Source organism: Antechinus flavipes, chromosome 4 (assembly GCF_016432865.1).
Source record: "Antechinus flavipes isolate AdamAnt ecotype Samford, QLD, Australia chromosome 4, AdamAnt_v2, whole genome shotgun sequence".
In the NCBI taxonomy this organism is placed as follows: domain Eukaryota; kingdom Metazoa; phylum Chordata; class Mammalia; order Dasyuromorphia; family Dasyuridae; genus Antechinus; species Antechinus flavipes.
In genome coordinates, this window is record NC_067401.1 from 466824694 (window position 1) to 466850517 (window position 25824).

Sequence of the window (25824 nt, forward strand, 5' to 3'; positions counted from 1 at the left end):
ATGGACAAGTAATAAATTCTAAACTATAAGTGAGGCTTATTGAAATGTCCTTATCAACAATTATATTATGTAATGTTTGGTTGGTTTTCTGAAGGTCTTGGACCAGCCTTCATTTCAGAAGAATAATCAACAGAAGAATAGCCAGATGATAAAGTCCAAAAGTCTTTATTATCTCCTTTTCAATCTACCTCTTTGCCTGGGGCTCAGCTAGCTTTATGGAGGTCTTCAGAAATGTCTTGGTTTCTGTGGAGGAAGCAAGAGGACCACCACAACGGTCTCTGTCTTGAAGTCTGTCTCAGTATGAGAGCTTATGCTCCAACCTCCAGTCCTCTGTCTTCTGTCTTCCCCGAGTCTGCCCTAGTCCCCACTCTAGTTCTGACTCTGACCTCTTAAATACTCTATTATAATTAAATCCATTCATCATACTGAGTATAAGCCAATCATTATATCACTAGGGAACCATTATTTGTTGTAAGATTAATTTAATCATACTAAACTAGAGAACTGTTAATCACCATGCTAAACTAGATAACCATTGTCTTATCAATTGCACTGACTTAACACCTTGTAAGAATCCTTGTTTCAGAGTTCTGGCCCATTACAATATTACACACAGACACATACATACATGTTGATTTGCATAATAGTCTGGAAGCTTTTTAAGGACTCGGATGTTTTCTTTACTTTTTTTGTATCCTTAGCACTTAGTATAGTTCCTGGCACACAGTACATACAATACAAATGTTTTCTAAATGATGAGTATTTTTTCATCGATTGAGGAATGCTCATCCAACCTGGAATGGCAATCCAATCAATACTTGAACTCACATGATGAGGAATTAATCCCTCTTAAAAGCATGTCATCATTAAATACTTAGCAAGTGCCTGTTAACTTCCAGATACCACAAATACAGATATAAAGAAAGACTTATAATGCAATAGAAGAAGAAAACTCATTTAAAAGAACTGAAAGGAAGGATGAGAGGCAAGGTTGGTTGGATGGGGTAAAGATGAAGTTCTAAAGGCAGTTGGGGAGTCACCTTCTCAAATGGGGGATCTGGGCAGAGTTCCTTGATGTCCATCCTCCACTTTCTCCAATGAGAGAGAGGGAAGTACCCCAAATCAGGATTACATAGGAGATTTGAGTTTCAAAGAAACAATCCCTTTCATTTTTGGACAACTCTAGTTGGAAATTGGGGTTTTCTTCCATTGTATTAAGCCTAAATATCTTATTGTTCCTAATTCTGCTCTTTGTCACTAAGCAGGACAAAGCTAATCCTTCTTCTACTTAGCAGCCCTTTAAAGGACCTACCTAATCCTCACCTCTTAAATGCATACCCTCTCCTATATCCCCAAATCCATCAATTATTTATTCTATGGAATAATCTCAAGGGTTATTTTTATCTGGAGATAGGGTGGTACAGTGGAAAAACCAATGGATTTGGAGTCAGATTAGATATCTATTCTAATACTACCCATGTGGCTCAAGATCAGTCATTCCCTTCTCTATACTTTAATTCTTCATCTGAAAAATGAGGTGTTTGACTTGGCTAAGTACTAACCTCTCTTTTCAATTAAAAATCTATAAGTATATGAGTCTTCTTTCCCTCCTCTATAGATCACTAGGATCCTTTCTATAACTGTGATGCCCAGAACAGAGCACAATGCTCCAGAGTTTTGAGGAGAATAGCACAGCCATCACTTCCCCAGCCCTGGATCCTTTGAATCTCTTACTATAACCTAGAGGTGGCCACAGTCTTCTTAACTGCCTTAGCAAAGCAGTGGCTGAGACTAATCTTGCTGTGGACTTAATTACCAGCTCTTTTTGTTAGCTAGACTCTCTCTGGTCATACCTTGTCTATCTTGGTTTTCCTGCAAATTGAGTTTGAGGGCCCAAGTATAAGACTTAACATGTAATTTAATTACATTTAATTTTAACTTAAATTCATCAAACAAATTTACCAAATCATAAATGTGTGTGTGTATCACACACACACACACACACACACACACACACACACACGTGTGTGTTTCCCTTTCTAACATAAATTTTCATTGCTGAAACTTCCCAAGATATCAGATTCTCAAGCTAGGACCATGACTTAAATCTAAATCATTCTGTCTGTCTTTGACCATCAATAGGTCCCAGGCCAAGCCCCACAGGATCACTGTTTAGTCATTTAGACAGTGATTATCTCAGAGTGAATGTAAATAGTAATTTTTGCTTTGGTCAGAACCCCTGAGGATCTTTGTCTCCCAGATTGATTTTTTTTTTTTGAATTACATAAAAGAAGCTCTCCCCTGCCTTATTTCTTACCTAGCCTTAATCACTGATTGGGAGTTGCCTCAATCAAACTAAGACTTTCTAGGGGCCTTAAATTAAAAAGGCCAAGGTTTGTCATTGCATCCAAAGCAACTTCCAGTCCTAATCTATATCTTGCTACTGAACTCAGATGACTCAGGAGGAGAAAGTGAGGACAGCAACTTTGGACCACCCTCTTAAATCCAATGCACTTAGATGTCATGGCATCACATGATCTCATGGTCCTCTTAGAGAACAAAGGGCAAAGAAAGAGGAGGAAGATGAGGAGGAGGAGAGAGAGAAAGAGGAGTATAAGGAGAAGAAGAATACTGACTTTTTATTTCAATTGTTTTAATTAAACTGACATTTTATTCTAATTATTCACCATTATTCTACATATATTAGAATTTTATTTTAGTTACTTCCCAGTATTGTACATATATTAGAATTTTATTCTAATTTATTACAAATATATTGACATTTTAATCCCATTTCTTACAATCTCTTGGAATTTCATTCTGGTTTATTCTAATTCTATCCAAATTTCATTATTATTATCAAAAATCTAATTATTTCAACATATTCCAAATCTATTTGAATTTTATTTTAATTCTTCCAATAAAGTTGAAATTATTTTCTCTTAATCAAGTTCACAGATCCATTTAAATCTAATCATATACTATACCTAAAATCTAGTCCCTGAAATCTAGGTTCAGAGCCCCTCTAAGCTAGTTCCCAAACCTATTTGGAGGCAGCTTGCAATAGAGAGTGGAGTGCTGGCTGGACCAGCTGATCAGGTTACAGTGAATCTTCTAAAACCTAAGAGGAGAGATAGGACCTTGTCAGTTTCCTGGCCTCCCTGGGTTTCAGCTTGATGCTCTCCTAAACAAGGGCTGAGACTCTGGGTTCTTTCTTGCCCCAAAGCTTTTGCCCTGATTTGGGGCTCCCTGGGTGGATCTGTCTGTGTATGGAGCCTCCTCAAGCCTCTCTAACCAAGTCATCTTTCTGGTTTCCAGCTGACAAGCCTGGCTTTCTCTTCCTATGGAGTGGGTGGTGTTTGCTCCCAGAAAGCAGGCCCTGGCAGAGGGCAGAGGACTGGGGCACAGAGCAAAGGCAGGCCCATAAAACCAGCCCAAGAAGAAACTCCACGGAGATAAACATAGCTGGAGCTTAAAACATTGCTTCCGGGAGCCCCATTCAGGAAGAGAAAAGGGAGGAGGGGTTTGGCTCATTGGGCCTTCCTGTCAGAGCTGGGAAAGATGCAGCTCTCTCTGAGAAACGTGATCCCTTCTCTTTGGGAAAGAGCCTCCCTACAGAACCTCCTTCTCCTCTCTGCCATCGTCCTGGTCCTGGCACATTATCTGAAGAGAAGAAGAAGAAGGAATCTAAACTACCCCCCTGGCCCTCCGGAGCTGCCCATATTGGGCAACTTCCACCAGATGGACTTCCAAAAACCCCAAGTCACCATGCAAAAGGTAAAGAACGAGATGGGAGTGGAGAATGCACTGGATGTGAGAGGGACACGGGAACTGGGGTATATGTTGAATAATGTGCTGGAGCAAGGAGCAAACAAGTCTAGGTATTCATCTCTGCTCTGGACTTCCTGGGGAGGCATTCTTTTACAATGGAAAGAATGTCTGGTTTGGGGCTTCGAGGGCCAGATTCATAGCCTCCTTCTGACCTGTAGGACCCGAAGAAACTTTGCACATGTGGAGTGTGTCCTGGTGGAGTTCCCTTTTGTACCTGATCAGGTTTACCTGCTTTCTGAGATCCCTTCTGACTCAATTTCTGTGAATCTGATCCAATGAGATAATAATTCTAAAGTCCTTTGCACACTGATGGACACCCATTAAGCATTAGATAAATGTCAACTATTATTATTACTATTATATATAAAGGGATAAGCAAGTTCCTTGAGAGACTTTCATTTGCTTTTTTTGTATCTCAGGGTTTGGCCCAGTACCTGGTATATAGTAAGCACTTAATAAATGTTCATTATTAGATGGACTGGCAGAAATTGTACTGGCAGCCTCTGAAGTCTCTTTAGATTCTACAATCAGAGGTACTTAACTTGAGGCCATTGAATTTAAGTTAGAAAAATGTTCTGATCCCTGTACTTTAATATAATGATTTCATTTATAATCCTACACCTTTTATTAATACACATTTAAAAACTTCCTTCTGAGAAGGAACCATAGGATTCATTAGACTAATGAAGGGACAATAACATCAATGACAACAACAAGAAGAACATATATATACACACACACATTTATGAAAAGTTAAGAACCAGAGTCCACAATTCTTATCTTCAGACTTTGTACAAGACACATCAGTCTCTGACATTCACTTGACTTATTGGTCAATTATGGCTATTAACATTATGCTGCCAACATGTTTCAATTAATTTTACCAAACACTAACAATGATTTTCTATACTTGACATCACAATGCTAAATAGAATTAGGTACACTCTTCTCATATATATAAGAGTTTTTTCTTATATAAGAATTTTTTTCACCTTTTTTGTGTCCTGGACCCCTCTGGCCGTCAATCTGGAGAAATCCACGGATACTCCCTCAAAATCATGGTTTTAAATGCACAAAATGGGACTATATAGGAAACTAATTATAATGAAATTCAGGAATTGAAATTTAAAGAAAAGAAAACCAAATTGCTAAGACTCAGATCTTTTTCAGGGAAAATGTACTTGTAAAAATGTTTTTTGTACTTTAGTCTGATTAAAGTACATTTATTTACATTTATCCCTTTGAATTCCACCTTAATGCATTGAGCCAACCACAGCCCATTGAAATTGTTTTAGTCAACTCCATTAACCAGCTACCCTTTCCAATTTAGTGTTGACTGCAAATTAGATGAGCACCCCACTTGTACCTTTGTTGGAGTCATTAATGAAATGTTAGATAGCCAGGGCCAAGAACAGATCCAGGTATAACCCAACGGAGATCTCCTACCTGAAATTTGATGATTCCTATGCTGATGCTTGGTCTCAATGCAATATCTCCTGCTCCCTCCCAGGTGAAATTGAAATTTGCACATTTATAGAGAATATCCTGTGCATTATCCCATATGATGTTCAATATACATCTCCAAGATAGATACTACATAAGTAGAAACAATATCTTGGAAAAGGTTCACTGACTGATTCCTGGTAGAGGTCAAATGTAGGATCTGTACTCAGATCTTACGAGATTTCAGGTGCTATGCCCTTATCACACAGCACCACTCACCTCATTTTCTTTTTTTCATTTTTTTTAAGTCTAAATATCGCTGCCTCCTGAAAATAATCATCATATGCTATAAAATTGAGGGCTTTCACTGTCTAAGGTCCTTGAATCAGAAGAGAATTATTTTGGGGCACTATCAAGAAGTAATACCATCAGATTAGGGGGTGAAAGCCTCTGAGTGTCTGTTACCTGAGTCCGATTCTTGCTAAATTCATGACAATGTTGGCAGCAGAATTGATTGATTTTTATCTCTCTCAGAGATCATCTATTGAGTTTTGAGTGGGCTTTGTTTGATGTTGGGTGGGGGGGAATCTAATCAGTCAATTAACAAGCATTTCATAAATACCTGATATGTATCAGTTACTATACTAGGTACTGGAGATTAAGAAAAAAAAAATGAAACTGTCTCTGCTTTCTGGGAGTTGACATTTTACCCATTGCAATGAACATACAAAGGGTTCAATTGTTGACCTCTAAGTTTTTCCTGTGTACTAAACTCTGAATTTTTCTGTGTCATATATTCCAAGTTTCATCATGCTCCTTTGAATATAATAGTGACTGAAATTATTCCTTTTTCCCCTGAATATTTTGGAATTCACTGTTGCCATCAAAGTTCAGTTTCAGTAGGCCATCTCCTGAAGAAAGTCTTCCTGATAACCTCATAGGTGCTAGTCTCCCCAAAATCAGTTAGAATTTCCTTTTCATGTATTTGGTATTGACTTAAATATACACAGATCATTTTCTTCCAATATCAGTTTCTCAAGGCAAGTGATTTTGTGTCTTTGTAACTATCTTATTAGCTTATCATCATCTAGCATAGCAATTGAGATATAGTTGGATGATTCAGTGTTTGTTAGAATAAGTTGAACTTAATTGAGTAGAACTGGATAAGACTAAATTGAGTGGACACCAGTAGAATGTCAGTTAATAACAATATTTTAAAAATCAACCTGAAAGGCAATGGAAGTTTTCAACTCAAAATAATACTGTTTCAGTTTGTCAAAGAATACGGAAATATTTTGTACATGAATATGCTCAGTCAAAACTTTATAACAGTAACTGGATTGCCAATGATCAAGGAGGTTCTGGCCAACCAAGGAGATGTTTTTATTGATCGACCCCAAATCCCTATCCAGCTTCAAATCTTTAAGTCATCTGGTAAGTTCTCTGAATTAGTTGGTAAGTTGTTTCAATCTGCACTTCTGTAATCAATAATGATATAGAGCATGTTTTCATTTAAGTTGTGATTTCTTCAATGGAAAACTACCTACTTACTTTCTTTGACCATGACATTGGTGAAATCAGCAAAGGCCATTTGAGACTGCTTGGACCATTCCAAGTAGATCTGACCATTCAGATTAGGATTTGGGCTCCTTGCACTGTCCACATTTGTCCAAAGCAAAAAGTCATCCAGTAGCCAATCATCTCTGATGAAATAAGAAACTTATATTTATGGACCCAAGGCTACACACAGATCATTGGACCTTAGAGGCATAGCATTTCTGTTTTGTCATTAGAACTTCCAGGCATTTCCAAGTACTCCACAGTAAAATTGTGTCATTTTCCTAATTAATCTGTATACTCTTTGGGAACAGGAACTAGCTAGCCAATATTTTATATATCCAGGAGAGTGTTGGGCATATAATAGGTTTCTGTTCAGTTTTTTAAGTGTTTGTTCAGTTGAATTTCATCATTAGTGAGGGGAATAACCACATCAGTAAAATTACAGATTTTTTGAAATAGTGATATAAATTATTATTAATATTGTTACTTAGGCTTAATCATGTCTAATGGCCAACTGTGGAAACAGCAAAGAAGATTTGCCTTAATGACTCTAAGGAACTTTGGTTTGGGAAAGAAGACCCTGGAAGATCGAATACGGATGGAGGCCAAGTATCTCACTGAGGCTATCAGGGAAGAAAAAGGTGAGCACTGGTCAGAGAGAGATGTTTTCAATTTCTTGTGATTTTCCATTTGGCCTGATGAACATTAAAGAGTATTTATACTTGTGGATGGGAGAAGCGGGGGAGGAAAGCTCATCCCTAGAGTAGAGATAGGCAAAATATTTCCCCCCAAGGCCCAAAGGAATGTTTGCAAAGACCCAAAATTGTTCTCTAGGGAAAAATGAGATCATAAGGCAAGAAAACAAGCCTTGATGGTTGTCTCTTGAATGCCATTATAATAATTTTCTTCCATTAAAACAGATTTTACATGTTTCAGTTTTTCAAATGTCACACATGGAGTCTTGCCTTGGTTGGCCTCTACACACACATGGACACACACATGGCAATCCTGCCTCTATTTTCTCCTGCTGTCCTTCTCTAACTCTTTTTCTTCCTAATCATTCTTCTATCTATCTAGTTATTGAATCAGCTATTTCCATTTCTTGATATGTCCTCTTTCATTCTCTTTTTTTCTTATCTCTTCTGCTTTGCTCTTTAGAATGTGTGTGTGTATGTATGTGTGTGTGTATATACATATATATAATGTATACATATATATGTTATATATATTCTTGCATACATATTGCTGAATTCACTTTTTAAAATTTTGATTATTTTTTTAAATAATTATTTCCTTCTTGTTTCTCCTTGAAACAAGTTTTGAGTTTTGGTTAGTATTTTATTGATGCAAGGTCTAAAGTCTATCCATGTTATCTTTCTTTGTACAAGATTCTTACTGTAGAAATTCATTCTGCTATTCTCCCTCCTCTTTCTATGCTTCCTTTTTTTTTTTTCCTTTCCAGCCTCCTCTCATTCTCATCCACTTCCCCTTTTTCCTCATCTTTGCATACTCTTATTATCCTAGATTAAGGGTAGGTAATTAACCTTGGAGATCACCAATCCAAACCTCTTTCCCATTCTTCAAACTAATAAACTGAGGAGTATAATATTTAAGTGACTTTCCCAAGATTAGTCAATTAAACATATTTATTGAGTGCCTAGTACTGTATTCTAGGCACTATGCTAAATACTAAGGATATAACGAAAGGAATAAAAGAGTACCTGTCCTCAATGATCTCCTAGTCTAAGGAGGAAGACAACATGCAAACAACTATGTACAGACATGATAAAGACAGGGGAAACTGGAAATAACCAATAATAGAAAGGCATCAGAATCACAATAAAGTTATCCAATTAACAAATGTCAAGCTAGGGTTAGGGTTAAGGCCAGAATTTAAATAAATGTTTGAGGCTGTCCAGATTTCCCTGTATCCAGGGCCACTTACACATTACTTTATATTGCCTCCATTTCTTATTTTCATTCTCCTAATTTTTCTTTTAATTCCAGTATCTCCAGTTACAATTTCAAACCCTACTACTCATATGCATACAAATAGCCCACATGTGTATATATATTAATATATCATACATATATCTATGCAACACAGATGCATGTGTGTTCTCCTGCTCACTACTCCGAAAAGCACAACTTTTTAGATTTATACACATGATATATCAGATATATAATTCTATATCTGATATATAGAACACAGAGGATAGAAATGCTTTCACGAATCACCTAGTCCAACCACCTCATTTTACTTAATTACAAATAGAGACAAAGACAACTAAAGCAACTTGTTCAAAGCTACTTAGGTAAAATATGTTGAAATAAAATATGCCAATTAAATCTCAAATATTCTGCTCCCCCTCACATCTATTTAACCACTAGCTGATTATGGACTAAAATACTAAAGCAGATGTGTATTGGGAAGTGGGGAGTGAAAGTGAAAAAAAATATATTGAAAAGAAGAAGATTAAGAATTCTGCTGGATTCCTTTAAATGTTCAAGATGAAATCCATTCTATTCTGGTCAACAGGACAGCCCTTTGACCCCCACTATGTGATCAACAATGCTGTTTCTAACATCATCTGCTCTGTAACTTTTGGGAATCGTTTTGAGTACCATGATTCACAATTTCGGGAGCTCCTGAAGACTGTGAATGACGTCATGAAGCTTTTGGTCAGGTGGGAGTGTCAGGTAATAGAGCATCTCCTTCTAGGAATGGCTGAATCAACTTCAACTTCCTCCATGGGAAAAGAAACCAGAATGACTATGTGATTTGGGCAAGAGCTGAGTCAGTTTGTATATGACTTCCTCTAAACAGTAAAAGGGTTGAGAGTGGGAGAGGAAAGAAACAAGATCTTTATAAGCAGTGACATAAAAAAAAATGCCTGGGGGACTTATGTTTTACAGAACACTGTGATCTCCAGATAAGGAGAAACAAATTTCTATACTGTTTTAAGTGTCCCTAAGATATTTACCAAGATTATAAATTTACAAACATTTGCTAAGCATTTATTGTGTGCTAGGTGATGAGATTGCACTAATTGAAAATGAAACAGGTTCTGACTTCAGGGGGTTTGCATTCTGTTAGAGGAAGCAACAGGCCCTCAAGTAGGTGTGTATGTAGCTAAATAAATATAATGGGGCAAACATAATGGTGAGTGCAGTATTAGAAGCTGGGATGACTAGTAAAAGCTTAATGGAAAAATTGTCTCTTGAGCAAAGTGTGAGAGAAATCATTTTTTACAAAAGAGAGATAAACACAGAAACAGAAACAGAGAGAGATAGCAAAGATGGAGGTAGGCAGGGAGATTTAGAGACTGAGACAAGATATAGAAATAGCTAGAGAAACAGAATGAGAGACTGAAAGAAAAGACACAGAGAGACAGATATTTTAAGTGTTTTCCTTTAAGGTTTATAAATAACATTAAAAACATTAGTTCTTACCTCAGTGCCTTTGCAGTAACTGTCCTTGTTGTCTGGAATGTTCTCTCTTCTAACTTCTGCTTCTTGACTTTCTTCAAGAATGAGCTCCAGTTTCACCTCCTACTGCAGGATGGCTTTCCCAGTCCATCCAGCTATTAGTGCCTTCTCCTCTCAGAATATTTTTCAACAACTCTGCATACATCTTATATGTCCCTAGTTTTTTCCATAGTGTCTATCCCATTACAAGGTGAACTACCTGGAGAAGAGGGACTAGAATCTCTCCCTCTTCCTTTGGATGCCCAGGATTCTCTATAGTTCTTGCCAATTACTTAATGCTTAATACATGCTTGTTGATTAATTGATTTCTTTGGATCTTCTCAGCAACCCTTTAAGATAGTTGCCATTAGTATCCCCATTTTAGGGATAAGATAACTGAGACTAAGGTAAGTTAATGTTTTGCCCATAGCTAATAAATGTCTGAGACAGAATTCTAACTCAGGTCTTTCTAAATCTTACTCCAGAATTACATCTACTCTTCTTCCTAGTTGGTCAGTGACGCATGTGTCACTAGTTCATGCTTTCACTTAAGTCCTCAAGTGTCTGACTATGAAAGAAAATGAAGGAAAAAGGTGAATGTCATTGGCTCTCCTCTGCCTAAGTGAAATAAAATGTAATTCAAAAGAAGGGAATTCTGTGGGGCTAACAGGGAAATTTGGGCTCAAGTGGTGGCAATTTCTCTAGAATGCATCTCTCCACTCATTCTTTGCACCTGTGGAACCTGCCTAGATTGGTGACATCTTAAAAGAGTTATTTTGATGCATCAAAATATGGTCAAAAGCTTGGTGCTTCCATAGTTGGACAGCAACCTGAGTGTTAAAGGAACAACAGTATGAGATGAGAGACAGTGGTTACAGGGAGAGTGGATTCAGGAGCAGAGATTTCATGCCCCTAAAAAAGGTAAAATCCATAGACTGACCTAAGATGAAAATGAAGTAGGGAAGTCAAACAGGAATTGACACTCAGCCATCCTACCCTGTCCTTTTTATGTTATTTAGCTCTTCAATATATTTCCATCTGTAATGAAATTACTGCCAGGAACTCATCAGAAGCTCTTCAGAAATTTTAAAAAGCTAGAATCTTTTGTAGAAGATGTGATCAAACAACACAAGGAAAACCTGAATCCAGAGGAGCCCCAGGATTTCATTGATGCTTACCTGAAAGAAATGTCCAAGGTAATGTAGATGTCATAGAAAGTGGGCATTGTGCATAGAAAAAAAAGTGCACAATTGGGAAGGGGGAGTTGTTAAATTTTTCAAAATCTTATATTTCTATCATAATGTAAATGTCTTTCCTCAGAGACAATCCTGGGAGGTAGAGTATAAGAGATGGAGCTTACTACTAGAGAGCTCATCATTTCTATTTAGGATTGGAAGGGACAATAATGCTCATTGAGTTACACCCCCTAATTTAATAAAGGGGGAAACCAAGGCATAGAGATGTTAATTGACTTAGTCCAGTTACAAAATTGTTGGGAATTTGACCCTGTATTTGAACCAGCCTTTTCTGTTTCCAAGTCCACTTCCTTTTTCATTACTAGATAGTCTGATTGGAATTAAGTTTTGTTACTAATATTTCATCCCCAAGATTTTATCTCTCTGTACCTCACTTTTCTCATTTATAACAACATAACTTTCCAATTTTCCCCTCTGTCCTATCCCGAATTATTGTGTGCATATAATTTGTAAATTTTATGACACTATAAAAATAAGTTTAATTATCAACCTTATGTACATATAATCACTTTTGAGAATTTATGTAATAAACAGATGGGCAGTATTACAGCCCTTGTTACTTTCAAGCACTGTAGAATAAAATTTAAAATGTAATTTAGAAATGTTTAACCAAATAAATAAAATGCATTAGAACATAGATAATTTAAGTCATTATGGAACCTCCAGGGATCTTTATGAATAGTCTGATAACCCTAAATTTTTTTGAGTTTGATACCAGAGAGGTTGCTTCCTAATTTCAAAAATTTTGATTATGCCCTCTATATTAAAAAGTACTGGACCTCTACATGAATTATAGATCCTTTATTTATCATCCAAGTTTATTAGGAAAAATATTTTTTTCTAAGTCTCAGTATCTCCATTTGAAAAATTAGTACAATATTATTGTCACTATCTGCTTCACAAAATTATGGAGAAATAAGCCAACAAATTGTAAAGCATTTTATACTATTCATTTACTCATTAAAAGAATGAATCCAGAGGGTAAAATATCTATCTTTAAAAATAATAATATTAATGCAAAGAAATGGCAATAAATCTGTTACTTAGATGCATGTGGTATGTCAACACCTGCAAAATGTTTGGGTTTTTTCCTCTCCCAGGCAATGCCATGAGATAGGTAGCACAGGTATTATCTTCATTGCACAACAGAGAAACTAAAAGAGAGAGAGAGAGAGAGAGAGAGAGAGAGAGAGAGAGAGAGAGAGAGAGAGAGAGAGAGAGAGAGAGAGAGAGAGAGAGATTGAGATTAAAGGATTTGTCCAACAATTATGCAGTGTGGATATATATGAAACCAGTTCTTTCGACCTACTGCTCTAACTACAGAGCATGAGATATGTGATATATGAACATAGAATGAAAAAAGAGATTGTCAAGTCAATTACTTTGAAAATGGTTAGAGCATTGGATTTGGAATCAGGAAAACCTGAGCTCAAATCTGATTTCAGACACTAGCCTTGTGAGCTAGGAAAAATTACTCAATCTCAGTTTGCCTCAATTTCCTCTAAACTAAAATGAATATAATAATAACTCCTGTCTCACAGGGTTGGTCACAGACTGAAAATGAAAATACACTTTTTCTTCAAATTTACTTATTTTTCAAAAAAATCTCCTCCATTTACATTTAAAACAAATCTGTTTTACATTCGTTTTTTTAAGATTTTTGAGCTCATTTATCTCCTTTATCCCCTCCCACAATTAAGAAAGTACATGTGAAGTTATGTAAAACATTTCCATAAAAGTCAAATTGTGAAAGAAAATATAGATCTCTCACCCTAATGAAAATTAAAAATAAGTTAAAATTAAATTAGAGAGAAAGAGAGAGAAAGAGAGAGAAAGAAAGAGAGAGAGAGAGAGAGAGAGAGAGAGAGAGAGAGAGAGAGAGAGAGAGAGAAGAGAATATGAATGCTTCAATCTGTTTTCAAAACAAATCATTTCTTCCTTGGATAAGAATAGAATTTTTCTTCATAAGTCCATCACAATAGTTGTGGATGATTGTAAATCATCAAGGACTCTCTAGTTTGTTTGTTTTTCCTGAGTTCATTATGCCCATTATTTCCCAGAAAACAATATTATTCCATCACAAATGCATATCACAGTTTGATTCATTGCATAATTGATGGGCATCCCCTCAATTTTTTATTTTTTTTGTCTTGAGAAGAGAGCTGCTGTGATTTTTTTTTTTTAATACATGTAGCTCATTTTCCTTCTCCCTTCCTATTTTTTCCTAAATCTCTTTTAGTAAGTATTCATTGTAACAGCAAAACTATGAGATGATCTACTATGATTGACTTAGCTCTTCAAAGCAATACAATGATTATAGATAAGTCAAAAAGACTCATAATGAAAATGCTATTCACATTCAGAAAAAAAATCTGACAAAATAAAATTGTAGATAGAAGTATTCAATTTTCCCTTTGTTTTTTGATTTTTGTTTTTTGTTTTTTTTGTTTGTTTGTTTTGTTTTTGTTTTTGTTTTTTGTTTTGTTTTGTTTCTTTGGTTTTTTTTTTTTTTTTTGCATTTTCCCTTTCATTAAGTTTCTTCTTTCACAACATGGTTAACATGAAAATATGTTTAACATGAATGCAGAACTTATATCAAATTGTGAAACATCTTAGCAAAAAGGGAAGGATGGAGAAAATTTGGTACACACAGATTTATATTTTAAAAGTGTTAACTTTCTGGATTATTTGTTGTCTAGAAGAAGGGGGAGGAAGAGAAGAACAGAGAAAAAACAGAGTTTTGCAAGCGTGAATGCTGAAAACTACCCTTGCATGCATTTGGAAAAACAAAAAGTTATTATAAAAAAATTCACATTTAAAAATGTTTAAATTGTCTGTAGCTGTACTTATAAAAATATTATTTCAAAAAAGGTAGGAGCTCTCATTCTCAACAGGGATTGTGTTCTTGGGGGTAAAAGGGAAGCCCAAAATCTTTCACCTTGACTTTGACTCGTGGTTCCATTGAGCCTGAAAGCTCTTTATGCTTGGTGAAAGCCATGATTATTTTCTGAATTAACCAACTAATCCATGTCTTTTTAATTTAAGGATAACATCCATTCTAGTTTTAATGAAAAAAATTTAGTCTACTGCACCCTGGACCTCTTCTTTGCTGGAACAGAGACAACTTCAACCACACTAAGGTGGGGACTGTTGTACATGGCTCTTTATCCAGAGATCCAAGGTAAGTGATGGCAGCAAGCTATGCAACCCTGTAGAATTATTCTCAGAAGACTTCCCATTTACAGAAAGCTTCAAAATTTGCCAAGCACGTTACATTATTTTGCTTCAATTCTCATTGGAATAAAGCAGTGATTATCATTTTCCCCATTATACGAAACCCTTTTGACAGCAAAACATTTTTCAAGTCCCCATATGATATTAGCTGCAGCCTGGATAATAGAGAGTATAAAACTTTAATCAGAATGATATAAATTCACATATTGCCTCACAAACTTCCCAACCATGTGACTCTGAGCAAATCACATACCTTCTCTCAATCTCTGTGTTTTCATCTATAAAATAGAGACAATAATAGTTCCTATCTTATATGATTGTACCCAGAATAAAAGAAAATGGTAAACATTAAATGTTTTGTAAACCTAAAAGTGTTACAAAAACACCACATATTATTTTATTACCTTTCTTATACTATGTTGTAACTATTTTTAAGGAAACAGTATGTGCTCACAAAAAAATAACATTTTAATATATATTTTTATTCTATTAAATATGATGAATTATCATAGATTTCAAATTAGAAATACTTAATTGAAGGATGTATTATTGATTCAATCTACAGAAAGTCATAAGGCCTTTAGATTAAGTGTTAGAGGAACTCTTAGAGACCATAAAGTCCAACCTCTCATTTTACAGAATTGAAAAACAAGACTGAGAGAAATTAAGTGATTTAAAGACCTTGAGCAAAGTCTAGTGAGACCTGATCATTTTAGATATACAGAAAATGAGATCCCAAGTGATTCTTGTTCATGGATCTCAAATAGTTCCTGGTAAAGCCAAAATTTGAATCCATAATTCCATAATGTCACATTCCTGCATATCTTCCCAACCCCACAAATGGTCTTATTTGACTTTAATCAGTGGAGTCTCCAAGCTACAGGGCTTGGCAAGTTCAGTGAAGTGTCAAGTCAAACTTTTACAAAGCCATGCATGTGTTTCTCCCATTTGATCAGGAAAAAAAAAATGAATGAGAAGGGAAAGAAAGATTTGAATTCACATCTACCTAGATATGAAAATCTGAGTAAGTCCCTTGACTTCTGCCTTAGTTTCATCTACAAAAATGGGGATAATAGCAGGATCCTTATGGAAAACTTGTGATGATCAAATAAGATAATATTTGTCAGATTTTTTCCAAACATTAAAGCACTCTATGAATGGGAGATAATGTTTGGGTCTCAAAAATTCTACCTCTACTTTCCAGGCAAAATACAAGCTGAGATTGACAAAGTGATTGGCCAATCTCGACAGCCCACCATGGCTGATAAGGAGAATATGCCCTACACTAATGCAGCTGTTCATGAAGTTCAAAGAATGGGAGATATTATTCCTTTCAATGTACCCAGGATGGCTGTGGTTGATACCACAGTGGCAGGATATCATGTGCCGAAGGTAAAAAAATCCCCCACCATGAACTTAAAAAGATTATTTTTCCACCTACTTCTAATGCCTTATTATTAACTCACCATTTGTCTTGCTCTAGGAGCTTCTTCCACAAGAACAGCTCTTTCTAAACCAGGTTATCTAAATACACACAGGTATATCTTTATATTCAAGACACAAGGAAGCTAGGGGTTCTTATAAAAAAAAAAAACAACAACAAACAACAAACAACAACAACAACCAAAAAAAAAAAAAAAACCAGTGGATATAGAAATGGAGTCAGGAAGACCTGGCTTGAAATTCAGTCTCAGATACTTACTATGTAACTCTTGACAAGTCACTTCACCTGCCAGCCTCAATTTCCTCATCTATAAATATGAAAGGATGCTAGCCCTAAAGACTATAATGTTAAAATTTATCCCATCTATATCAAAAATTTTGAGTAGGATCCCTTAACACCAGTCCCATAAGTCTTACACAGTAACTGATATTTGTAACCATCATTTCTGACAGGAGTTTTGAAGGAATATCCTGATTTATGGCGCATTACTATCTGTGAAGATTACTCATTTACAATCTGATTCATAAGATGGTCCCATATGGGGCAGAGGGGCAGAGGTCAGCTGGAAGAAAAATTACCTGGTGATGATGGCATCAAACTTGCCCCCAAAAGGCAATTTAGAATAAGGCATTTGGGATCATTTCCTCCTGCCACAAGCTGGATGAATTTGAATTGGTCTACCTTTCCATGTATTGGTTTACTCATCTGTAAAAATGAAAAGGATGGTCCTAATGGCCTCTATAATCCCTTCCAGTCCTAAAGTTATGACTCTGAGGGATGGAGGCAAGATAGCAGAGAGCAGACATAGCTTTATGTGATTTTCTCTGACCTCTCAAGCCAATAGCATATTAAGCCTCTAAACTTGTTTTGGAGTGACAGAAGCTACAAATATTTGGAGTACAACAAATTTCCAAAAGAAGAAACTTTGGAAGAACTTCAGAATGTCTGTTTTAATCAGGCAGGGGGAGAGGCTGCCAAGCCCAGATCACAGTACAGGGAACCAGGCCATTGTTGCATCCCTACTTCAGGGAACCTACTGCAAGGGTTTTAGACTACTATGCCCTGGTTGTAAACATGTATTTTTGAAGATTCCCTGCAAGACACCCCCAAAATCAATACAAAAGGCAAATTGAGAGCCTCTGAGATCAGGAGGATTGTGGGACCAGCTGTGCTTACCCAGCCCCAGAAGCCAGTCAGCAGAACTGCCCCAGGTCAAACTAAAATGGCTATCACTTCTTTATCTTAAGAGTAAACTTCAATCTCAAAAATAATGAGCAAAAAAGCAAAAACAATTCTGGCCATAGACAAATTTTATGGTCAAAGAGAAGAACAGACCTCAAATTCTTAGGATTTAAAAAGGAAGGCAGTTCCAGATGAAGCCCCAAAGGTTGATATGAGTTTTCCATTTTACAAAGCTCTCTTTGAAGAATTAAAAAAAAAAAAGGATCTTAGAAGAGAGTTAGAAGAAAAATGGGAAAAGAAAATAAGATCTTTGAAAGAGGGTGTGGAAAAGAAAAACCAGAAATTATCTGAAGAAAAATTCTTTAAAAGTAGATGTGATGAATGGGAAAATCATATAACTTTTTTTTTACAAAACAGATAAGAAAAAGAAACCATTTATTGAAAAACTAAACCTGTGAAATGGAAAAAAATGCAATAAACAAAACACTTCATATAAAAGTTCAATTGGCTAAATGCAAAAGGAGATAAAACAGTTAACTAAAGAAAATAATTCACTAAAAAGTAAAATTGAACAAAGGGAATGAATTGATGGGACTTCAACAATCAATCAAATAAAACCAAAAAAAAAAAAGAAAGAAAGAAAGAAAAAAAAAGAAAAAAATAGAAGAAAATGTAAAATATCTTTTTGAAAAAAAAATACTGACCTAGAAAATAGATCTCAGAGAGATAATCTAAGAATTATTTGTCTTCCTGAAAACTATGTTGAAAAAAAATTAGCCTAGACATCATCTTTCAGGAAATTGTCACGAAAAACTTCCTGGATGTACTAGAAGCAGAGGGTAAAATAGTCATTGAAAGAACTCACTGATCATCTTCTGAAAAAGACCCCAAAATGAAAACTCCAAGGAAAATTATAGGAATATCTCAGAATGATCAATTCAAGGAGAAAATACTGCAAGCAGCCAGAAGGAAACAATTCAAATATCAAGGAGACACAACTAGGATTACCCAGGACCTAACAGCTTCCACTCTAAAAGATCTAAAGCCATGGAATCTGATGTTATGAAAAGTAAAGGAACTTGGATTGCAGCCAAGAATCAATTATCCAGCAAAATTCATCATCATCTTTCAGGGAAAATGATGGACATTCAATGAAACAGGTGAATTTCATCTATTTCTGATGAAAAAAAGTAATAAATAAAAAATTTGATCTTCAAATTAAGAACTCAAGAGAAGCATAACAAGGTAAAAGGGAAATAAAAAATAACTTTCTTTTAAAAGTTAAAAAAAAAGTTTATATTCCCTTTATATGGGAAGATGGTATGTTTACCTCTTGATATCTGTATCTCTGTTATGGATATACTTAGAGGTTGCAGATATAATTTGATTTTATTGTGATGTTTTAAAAAAGAAACAAGAGAAGAAAACATGATTCTACTGGCAAAAGAGGAAAATTGAGTCAAAATGGTGTAAATTAGATCTCATGAAGAGGCAAAGAAAACTTATTGCAACTGAGGGGAAAGAGGGAAGGGGGATGAGCATTGTGCAAATCTTACTCTCGTCATATTTGGCTCAATGAGAGATTATCAGACACATTTAATTTCACAGAGAAACTTGTTTTACCCTATAAGGAAGTAGAAGAGGAAGAAGGAAAGGAAGGGAAGAGGCTAATAGAAGGGATAAGAGAAGTAGACGTGGAAAGATATAAAAAGGAGGAATTGCAAAATAAGAGGGCTGTTTGAGAAAGGGAGTTACCAATGACAAAATATTGGGGAAGAGGGAAAGGGGGAAAAGGAAGAGAAAAATATAACTGGAAATAAACAAGATGGCAGGAAATACTGATAGTAATTCTACCTGTGAATATGAATGGGATTAACTCACCCCTAAAATGGAAGCAGAATGTATTAAAAGCCAGAATTCTACAATTTGTTGTTTTCACAAAACTCATTTAAAGCAGAATGATACATTTAGAGTAAAGATAAAAGGCTGGAGTAGAATTTATTATACTTCAGCTGAAGTTTAAAAAAAAAAAAACAGAGGTAACAATCCTTATCTCAGATCAAGCAAAAGTAAAAATAGATCTAATTAAAAGAGATAGGAAGGTAACTACATCTTGCTTAAAAGTACCATAGATAATGAAGTAATATCAACACTAAACATATATACACCAACTGGTATGGCAACCAGATTCCTTGAGGAGAAGTTAGAAAGCTGCAAAAAGAATTAAACAGTAAAACTACACTATTGAGGGAATCTCAACCTTTCTCCCTAAGAACTAGACAAATTAAACCACAAAATAGTAAAGAAATAAGTTAAAGTAGAAAATAGAATTCTAGAGAACTTTGGAGAAAACTGAATAGAGCCAGAAAGGAATATACCCTTTTCTCAGCAATGCATGCTACCTATATAAAAAAGAACATGTGTTTGGGCATGTAAACCTCAAAATCAAATGAAGAAAGGCAGAAATAGTAAATGAATCTTTCACAGATTATAATGCAATAAAAATTACATGCAGTAAAAGGCTAGGCCAAAATAGGCAAAAAATTAATTGGAAAGTAAATAATCTAATCCTTAAGAATGAGTGGGTGAAACAACAAATCATACACACAATCAATAATTTCATTTAAGATAATGACAAAAATGAGACAACATGCCAAAATTTGTTGGATGCATCCAAAACAATTAATGGAGGAAATTTTATATCTCTAGATGTTTACTTGCATAGAAAAAGAAAAGATCAATGAATAGGACTTGTATTTTAAAAAAAAAAAAACCTAGAAAAGGAACAAATTAACCCCCTGCCCCAATTAAATACCAAATTTGAAATTCTGAAAATAAAAAGAGAGATTAAAAAAATTGAAAGTAAGAAAACTATTGAATTAAAATAAGAATCAGTTTTACAAAAAAAAAAAAAAAAGATAAACCTCCATTTAATTTGATTAGAAAAAGGAAACAAGAAAATCTAATTATTTGTCACAAAAATGAAAACTAAAAATTTTCCACCAATGAAGAGGAAATCAGAGCAATAATTAGGAGTTATTTTGCCCAACTATATGTCAATAAATATGATAATCTAAGGGAAATGAAGCAATATCTTCAAAAATAAAGATTGCCCAGATTAATAGAAGAGGAATAAATTACTTAAATAGTCCCTTTTAGAAAATGAAATAGAACAAGCTATTAATCAACTCCTAGGAAAAAATCCCCAGGGCCAGATAGACTTATATGTGAATTCTACCAAACATTTAAAGAACAATTAATTCAAATACTATACAAACTATTTGAAAAGAATAGAGAACGAAGGAATCATGCGAAATTCATTTTATGACACAGAAATGGTGCTGATACCTAAATCAGATAGGATGGAAACAGAGAAAGAAAAGCATAGTTCAATTTCCCTAATGAATGTTGATGCAAAAGTCTTAAATAAAATATTAGCAGATTGCAGAAAGTCACCCCTAGGATAATACACCATGACCAAGTCAAATTTATACCACGAATGCAAGGCCAGTGAAATATTAGGAGAAATTATTAGCATAATTGAGTATAGCAATAACCAAACTAAAAAAAGCATATGATTATCTCAATAGATGCAGAAAAAGCATTTGATAAAATCCAACATCCATTCCTATTAAAAAAACACTTGCGAGTATAGGAATAAATGGGATTATCTTTAAAATGATTGGTAGCATCTATTTAAAACCATCTGCAAGTATTATATATGAGGGGGTCAAATTAAAATCATTCCCAATAAGAAAAAAGGATGAAACAAGGTTGCCCACTATCACCATTACTGTTCAATATTATATTAGAAATGTTAGCTTTGACATTAAGAGAAGAAAATGTGATTAATAGAATTAAAGTAGGGAATAAGAAAACCAAATTATCTCTCTTGGCAGGTGATATGAAGGTATACTTAGAGAAGCCTAGAGGATCAACTAAAAACCTACTAGAAACAATGCACAACTTTAGCAATGTTGTAGGATACAAAATAAATCATCAGCATTTTTATAAATCACCAATAAAAGCAAGAGACACAAAGAGAAATTCCATTCAAAATAACTGACAATGATATATTTGTCTGCCAAGGCAAAATCAGGAACTACATAAACACAACTACAAAACAATTTCCAAAAAAAAGTAAAGTCAAATCGAATCAATTAGAAAAATGTCAAATGCTCATGGGTAGGCCAACTGAATATAATAAAAATAAAAATACTACCTAAATTAATATACTTATTCAGTATCATACCAATCAAACTGCCAAGAAATTATTTCACAGACCTAGAAAAAATATAACAAAGTTCATCTGAAAGAACAAAATGTCAAGAATTTCAAGGGATTTAATGAAAAACACATAAAGGAAAGTGGCATAGCTGTACCAGACCAAAAATTATAGTATAAACTCGTGGTCATCAAAACCATTTGGTACTGGCTAAAAAAATAGATTAATTGACCAGTGGAATAGATAAGATTCACAGGACAAAAATGTCAATGACTATAGTAACCTAGTGTTTGACAAACCCCCAAACCCCGGCTCTTGGGTGGAAAAATCTATTTGTCAATATTTGACAGAAACTGCTGGGAAAACTGGAAAGTGGTGTGGTAAAAACTAGGCATTTACCCACCCACACCTAACACTGTATACCAAGATAATGTCAAAATGGGTTCTTGAATGTAGACATAGTGATATTGTAAGCAAATTACAAGAACATAGGATCGTTTGCCTGTCAGATCTGTGGAGGAGGAAGTAATTAATGACCAAAGAAGAACTGAAAATCATTATTGATCACAAAATAGATAATTTTTATTTTATCAAGTTAAATTTTTTTTATATAAACAAAACTAATGCAGATAAGATTAGAAGGAAAGCAATACACTGGGAAAACATTTTTACATTCAAGGGTTTGGATAAAGGCCTCATTTCTAAAATATATAGAGAATTCACTCAAATTTGTTATAATTCAAGCCACTCTCAATTTGATAATCAAAGAATATGAACAAAAAATTTTCAGATGAAGAAATGAAAACAATTTCTAGTCATATGAAAAAGTGGCCCCAAAGGCCTTTCCAGTCATAACTTTAGGACTTCTTAACTTAAGATCAATCTTCTTAACTTGGAGTCCATGAGTTCGATTTTTTTGTTCATATTGTTATGCTTGTATTGCAAGATAATTAATTTCCTTAATGATCCTATGTATTCTATTTGATTCATTTTTTTAAAAAAATTATTTTGAAAAAAAAGGTAATAGGATTGCCAGGCTTCCAAAGGGCTGTGATCCCAAACTAGTTGGCAGTCCCTGACTTAAAAAATCTGGGGTTCTACAACAGGCTTGGCCACTAAAAAGCTATGTGTCTTCAGAAGGTTCTAGGCTCCCTCTGACTTTCAGTTCCCTTTTCTGTAAAATGAGAGGGTGGACAAGGTTCTTTCTTCCTCAAAATAACCTGGACTCAAGTCTTTTCTTTTGTTCCCAGGGGACCATGCTGGCGACCAACTTGACTGCTTTGCATAGGGACCCCAAGGAGTGGGCTACCCCGGAAACCTTCAACCCAGAACATTTTCTGGAGAATGGCCAATTTAAGAAAAGAGAGTCTTTTCTGCCTTTCTCGATAGGTGAGCTACACTTAGTAGGGAGAGGGTCCTGGGCCTGGGGGCAGCAACTATTTAACATGAAGAAACTTCAAATTCCACTTCCTGAAACCCACATTATGTGAATGCATATACTAACAGTCAGTGATTGTCTGCTATTGACAAAATAACAATAGTAGGAATAGGAAAAGGAACAGAAGAAAGAGGAAGAAAAAGAAGGGAGGGAGAAGGAAGAGTAGGAGAAAGAGGGGAAGGAAGAAGAGGAACAGTCACATTCGTACCTAGCACTTATGTTATCTTTAAGGTTGGCAAAGTCCTTTACCTCTTTATCCTGCAATTATCCTGCATGCTATTATTATCCCCATTTTACACATGAGGAAGCTAAGACTGAGAGCAGTTGGGTCTTTTACCCAGGTTCACACAGTTTCTTAGAATCAGGGTTAGATTTGAACTGAAAACTTCCTAACTCCAGGTCCAACAGTCTCTACTGAACCCATCTGGCTTAAATTCAGAGCAGGAACCTTTCCTAAGCCTGCACAAAAGCCAGTTCTTAGGCACAGAACTAGAAGGGCACTTGAGGGCTATATCATCCAACTCCTTCATTTCATAGTTAAGCAAAATTGGGCCTACTCAGGTTGATGTGTCCAGTGCTATCCAAGTGAGAAGCATCCCAGGAAAGATCGGACCCCAGGTCCTCTGCCCACATTATGAAGTATTTCACCTGGTAAATTTCTGAAGTTAATCACAAGATGGCTTGGTGGACAAGGTGCCTGAAATGCAGCAAGGAAGATTTAGGTCCAGATTCCACCTCTGACCATTATGAGCATTGTGATTGTGGGCTAGTTACTGACTCTAAGGCCAATCCCAGTAGCAGGATTCATGCCCAGGCTCTCAAGATCCCCAATCTCAACCCCCAGCCTGTGCCAAGCATTAGTGTGGATTTACTCCTTTCTGATCTCCTTGCCTTTTAGGAAAGAGGGCCTGCCTGGGAGAACAGCTGGCTCGGGCTGAGCTCTTCCTCTTCTTCACCAGCCTCCTCCAGAAGTTCACATTCCAGCCTCCCCCAAACACTGAGCTGAGCCTGGATGTCCAATATACAACCACGATGTCTCCTCTCCCCTACAAAATCTGTGCCATTCCTCGAGAGATGTAGGCCAAGCAATGCCTATGGGGTCATATTCCAAGAGGCACAGGGAAAATCTTGAAGCATCCTGATCCTCCCTGCATTTGGAGTTTGGCTAGGGACACAGAGAGAAGTCAAGGAGAGAAAAAGATGAGACCAAGGAAGAGTATCTGTTGTCCAGTGTGAACATTCCCACTCAGAAAAAGGAGAGGCGTGAACACCAGCAAAAGGATAACACAGACTCTTTGATAGATTAGAAGTTTAAGGACTTGGAGATCACATCTCAGCTCTGTCACCTACTAGTTGGGTAATTTCAGGTCATATCCTTGAAACTCTGCCTCTTTTTTCAAATCTAAATTGAGAAAAAGGAAGATACCTAAAGTCTCTTCCAGTTCTAAATTGACAACCCTAGGATGCTCTGAACTGAGAACCAACACTATTCTTTTCCCTAATTCAAGCAGTGGGGCCAAACTTTGATTAATTATTCCTCTCTCTCTTGGGCTTATAACTCATACATGGGATGTGATTTTGGGGAAGGCTTCAGAAACTTTAAATCCTATGGTTGATTAGGATGATCCTAAGAGATCTTTATAAATCATATATTGCTTGCAGGCAAATATTATTTTCCTTATGTCTTTGCATCTATAGCATCCAGTCCAGTGCCTAGCATAGAGAAGGAGTCCATTAATAATGATGATTGTTTCATCTTTAAAAAAACTTCCTTTCACATTCATAATTTCTTTGACGTTCACAGTGGGAAATATTAACCCATTTGTTGATGAACTGAGTTTCTCATTCCTATTAAAAACCATAGTATTGATGATATATCATAAGCATTCTGCTATTATACTCACATGAAACCAAGAATGTGCCCACCTTTGTTTTGCTCATCTATTAAAATTCTCTATTTCTCTCAGGTTTCCTTGTTCTTATGAGAGATGTTTACACAAAATAGATTTCCATGCTGAAAATCAAAACCTAAATACAAAATGTAAATGCCAATGTGAATTGGTAAGATAATTATTCCTCATTTATTGTTTGTGTTATCTTTTCTAATGTTCCTCCATTAAACAATTAAAAATGCTGAGTGAATCTATAAGGAGGTCCTTGTATCTTGTACCATGGAGACATCTTTTGGAAAATTGCTAGCCAAGGGCAATAAATTAATTGTACTTGTAACTCTTCTGTGTTAGTTTCTCTTATTTACAGATTTTAATCATGACCACAGCAGCCTTATAATGTGAGTGGGATTAAGTCTAGTTTACAAGAAGGGAAAATGAAAGAGTTTTCTAAATAAAAAGGTTGTTTGTTTGTTTTTTGTTTAATTCCTAGGAAAAGATAAGATGATAATCTCTGCCTGTCTTTAGAGGTAGAAAACAACAATCCTAGTCCAAATTTATTTCATATTTCTCTGAATATTTTTTTTGAATTTTGTTCAATTCTACAAACATTGGTTAAACACCCACTATAAATCCATGTATATTGATAAATTGTCTGAGTAAGAAATGGAAAACACTCTATGGTGTTAGTTGTCGTTATCACGCTAATTAGGCAGTACTCTGTGAAGTGAAGTCTATAACACTTGAAGGTTGCTCTATGTGATCATTTGGGGTATGGAAAGAAAATACTTCCATCTAGGTCTATTTCTATTTTTATTTAAGAATCTGATCAAGTTTTCCCTAATATTCAACTG

At 35.4% G+C, this 25824-nt stretch overlaps 1 protein-coding gene across 2 annotated transcripts; it reads left to right on the plus strand.

Moving 5' to 3' along the window:
- Positions 1–3426: 3426 nt before the first annotated feature.
- LOC127563233 (cytochrome P450 2J4-like) lies at positions 3427–25310 on the plus strand. 2 transcript variants are annotated; one of them, XM_051999559.1, is made up of 9 exons: positions 3473–3777; positions 6546–6708; positions 7326–7475; positions 9374–9534; positions 11322–11498; positions 14604–14739; positions 15997–16184; positions 22894–23032; positions 23980–25310. In XM_051999559.1, exons 1-9 carry the CDS (start codon positions 3562–3564, stop codon positions 24159–24161), a joined length of 1512 nt encoding a protein of 503 aa, XP_051855519.1. In that variant the 5' UTR covers positions 3473–3561; the 3' UTR covers positions 24162–25310. The 2 variants fall into 2 exon arrangements, 1 of the variants encoding a protein (XP_051855519.1); XR_007953933.1 differs by lacking the exon at positions 23980–25310 and having other exon boundaries at positions 3427–3777; positions 15997–18663; positions 22894–22980.
- Positions 25311–25824: the final 514 nt, after the last annotated feature.

What these genes read in the sequence shown, in the direction of transcription:
- LOC127563233 (XM_051999559.1), top strand. Translation starts at nt 3,562, where the DNA reads ATGCAGCTCTCTCTGAGAAACGTGATCCCTTCTCTTTGGGAAAGAGCC. An exon ending in CCCAAGTCACCATGCAAAAG is followed by an intron (nt 3,778 to 6,545) that starts GTAAAGAACGAG and finishes ATACTGTTTCAG; the next exon opens with TTTGTCAAAGAATACGGAAA. An exon ending in TGGTCAGGTGGGAGTGTCAG is followed by an intron (nt 9,535 to 11,321) that starts GTAATAGAGCAT and finishes TATGTTATTTAG; the next exon opens with CTCTTCAATATATTTCCATC.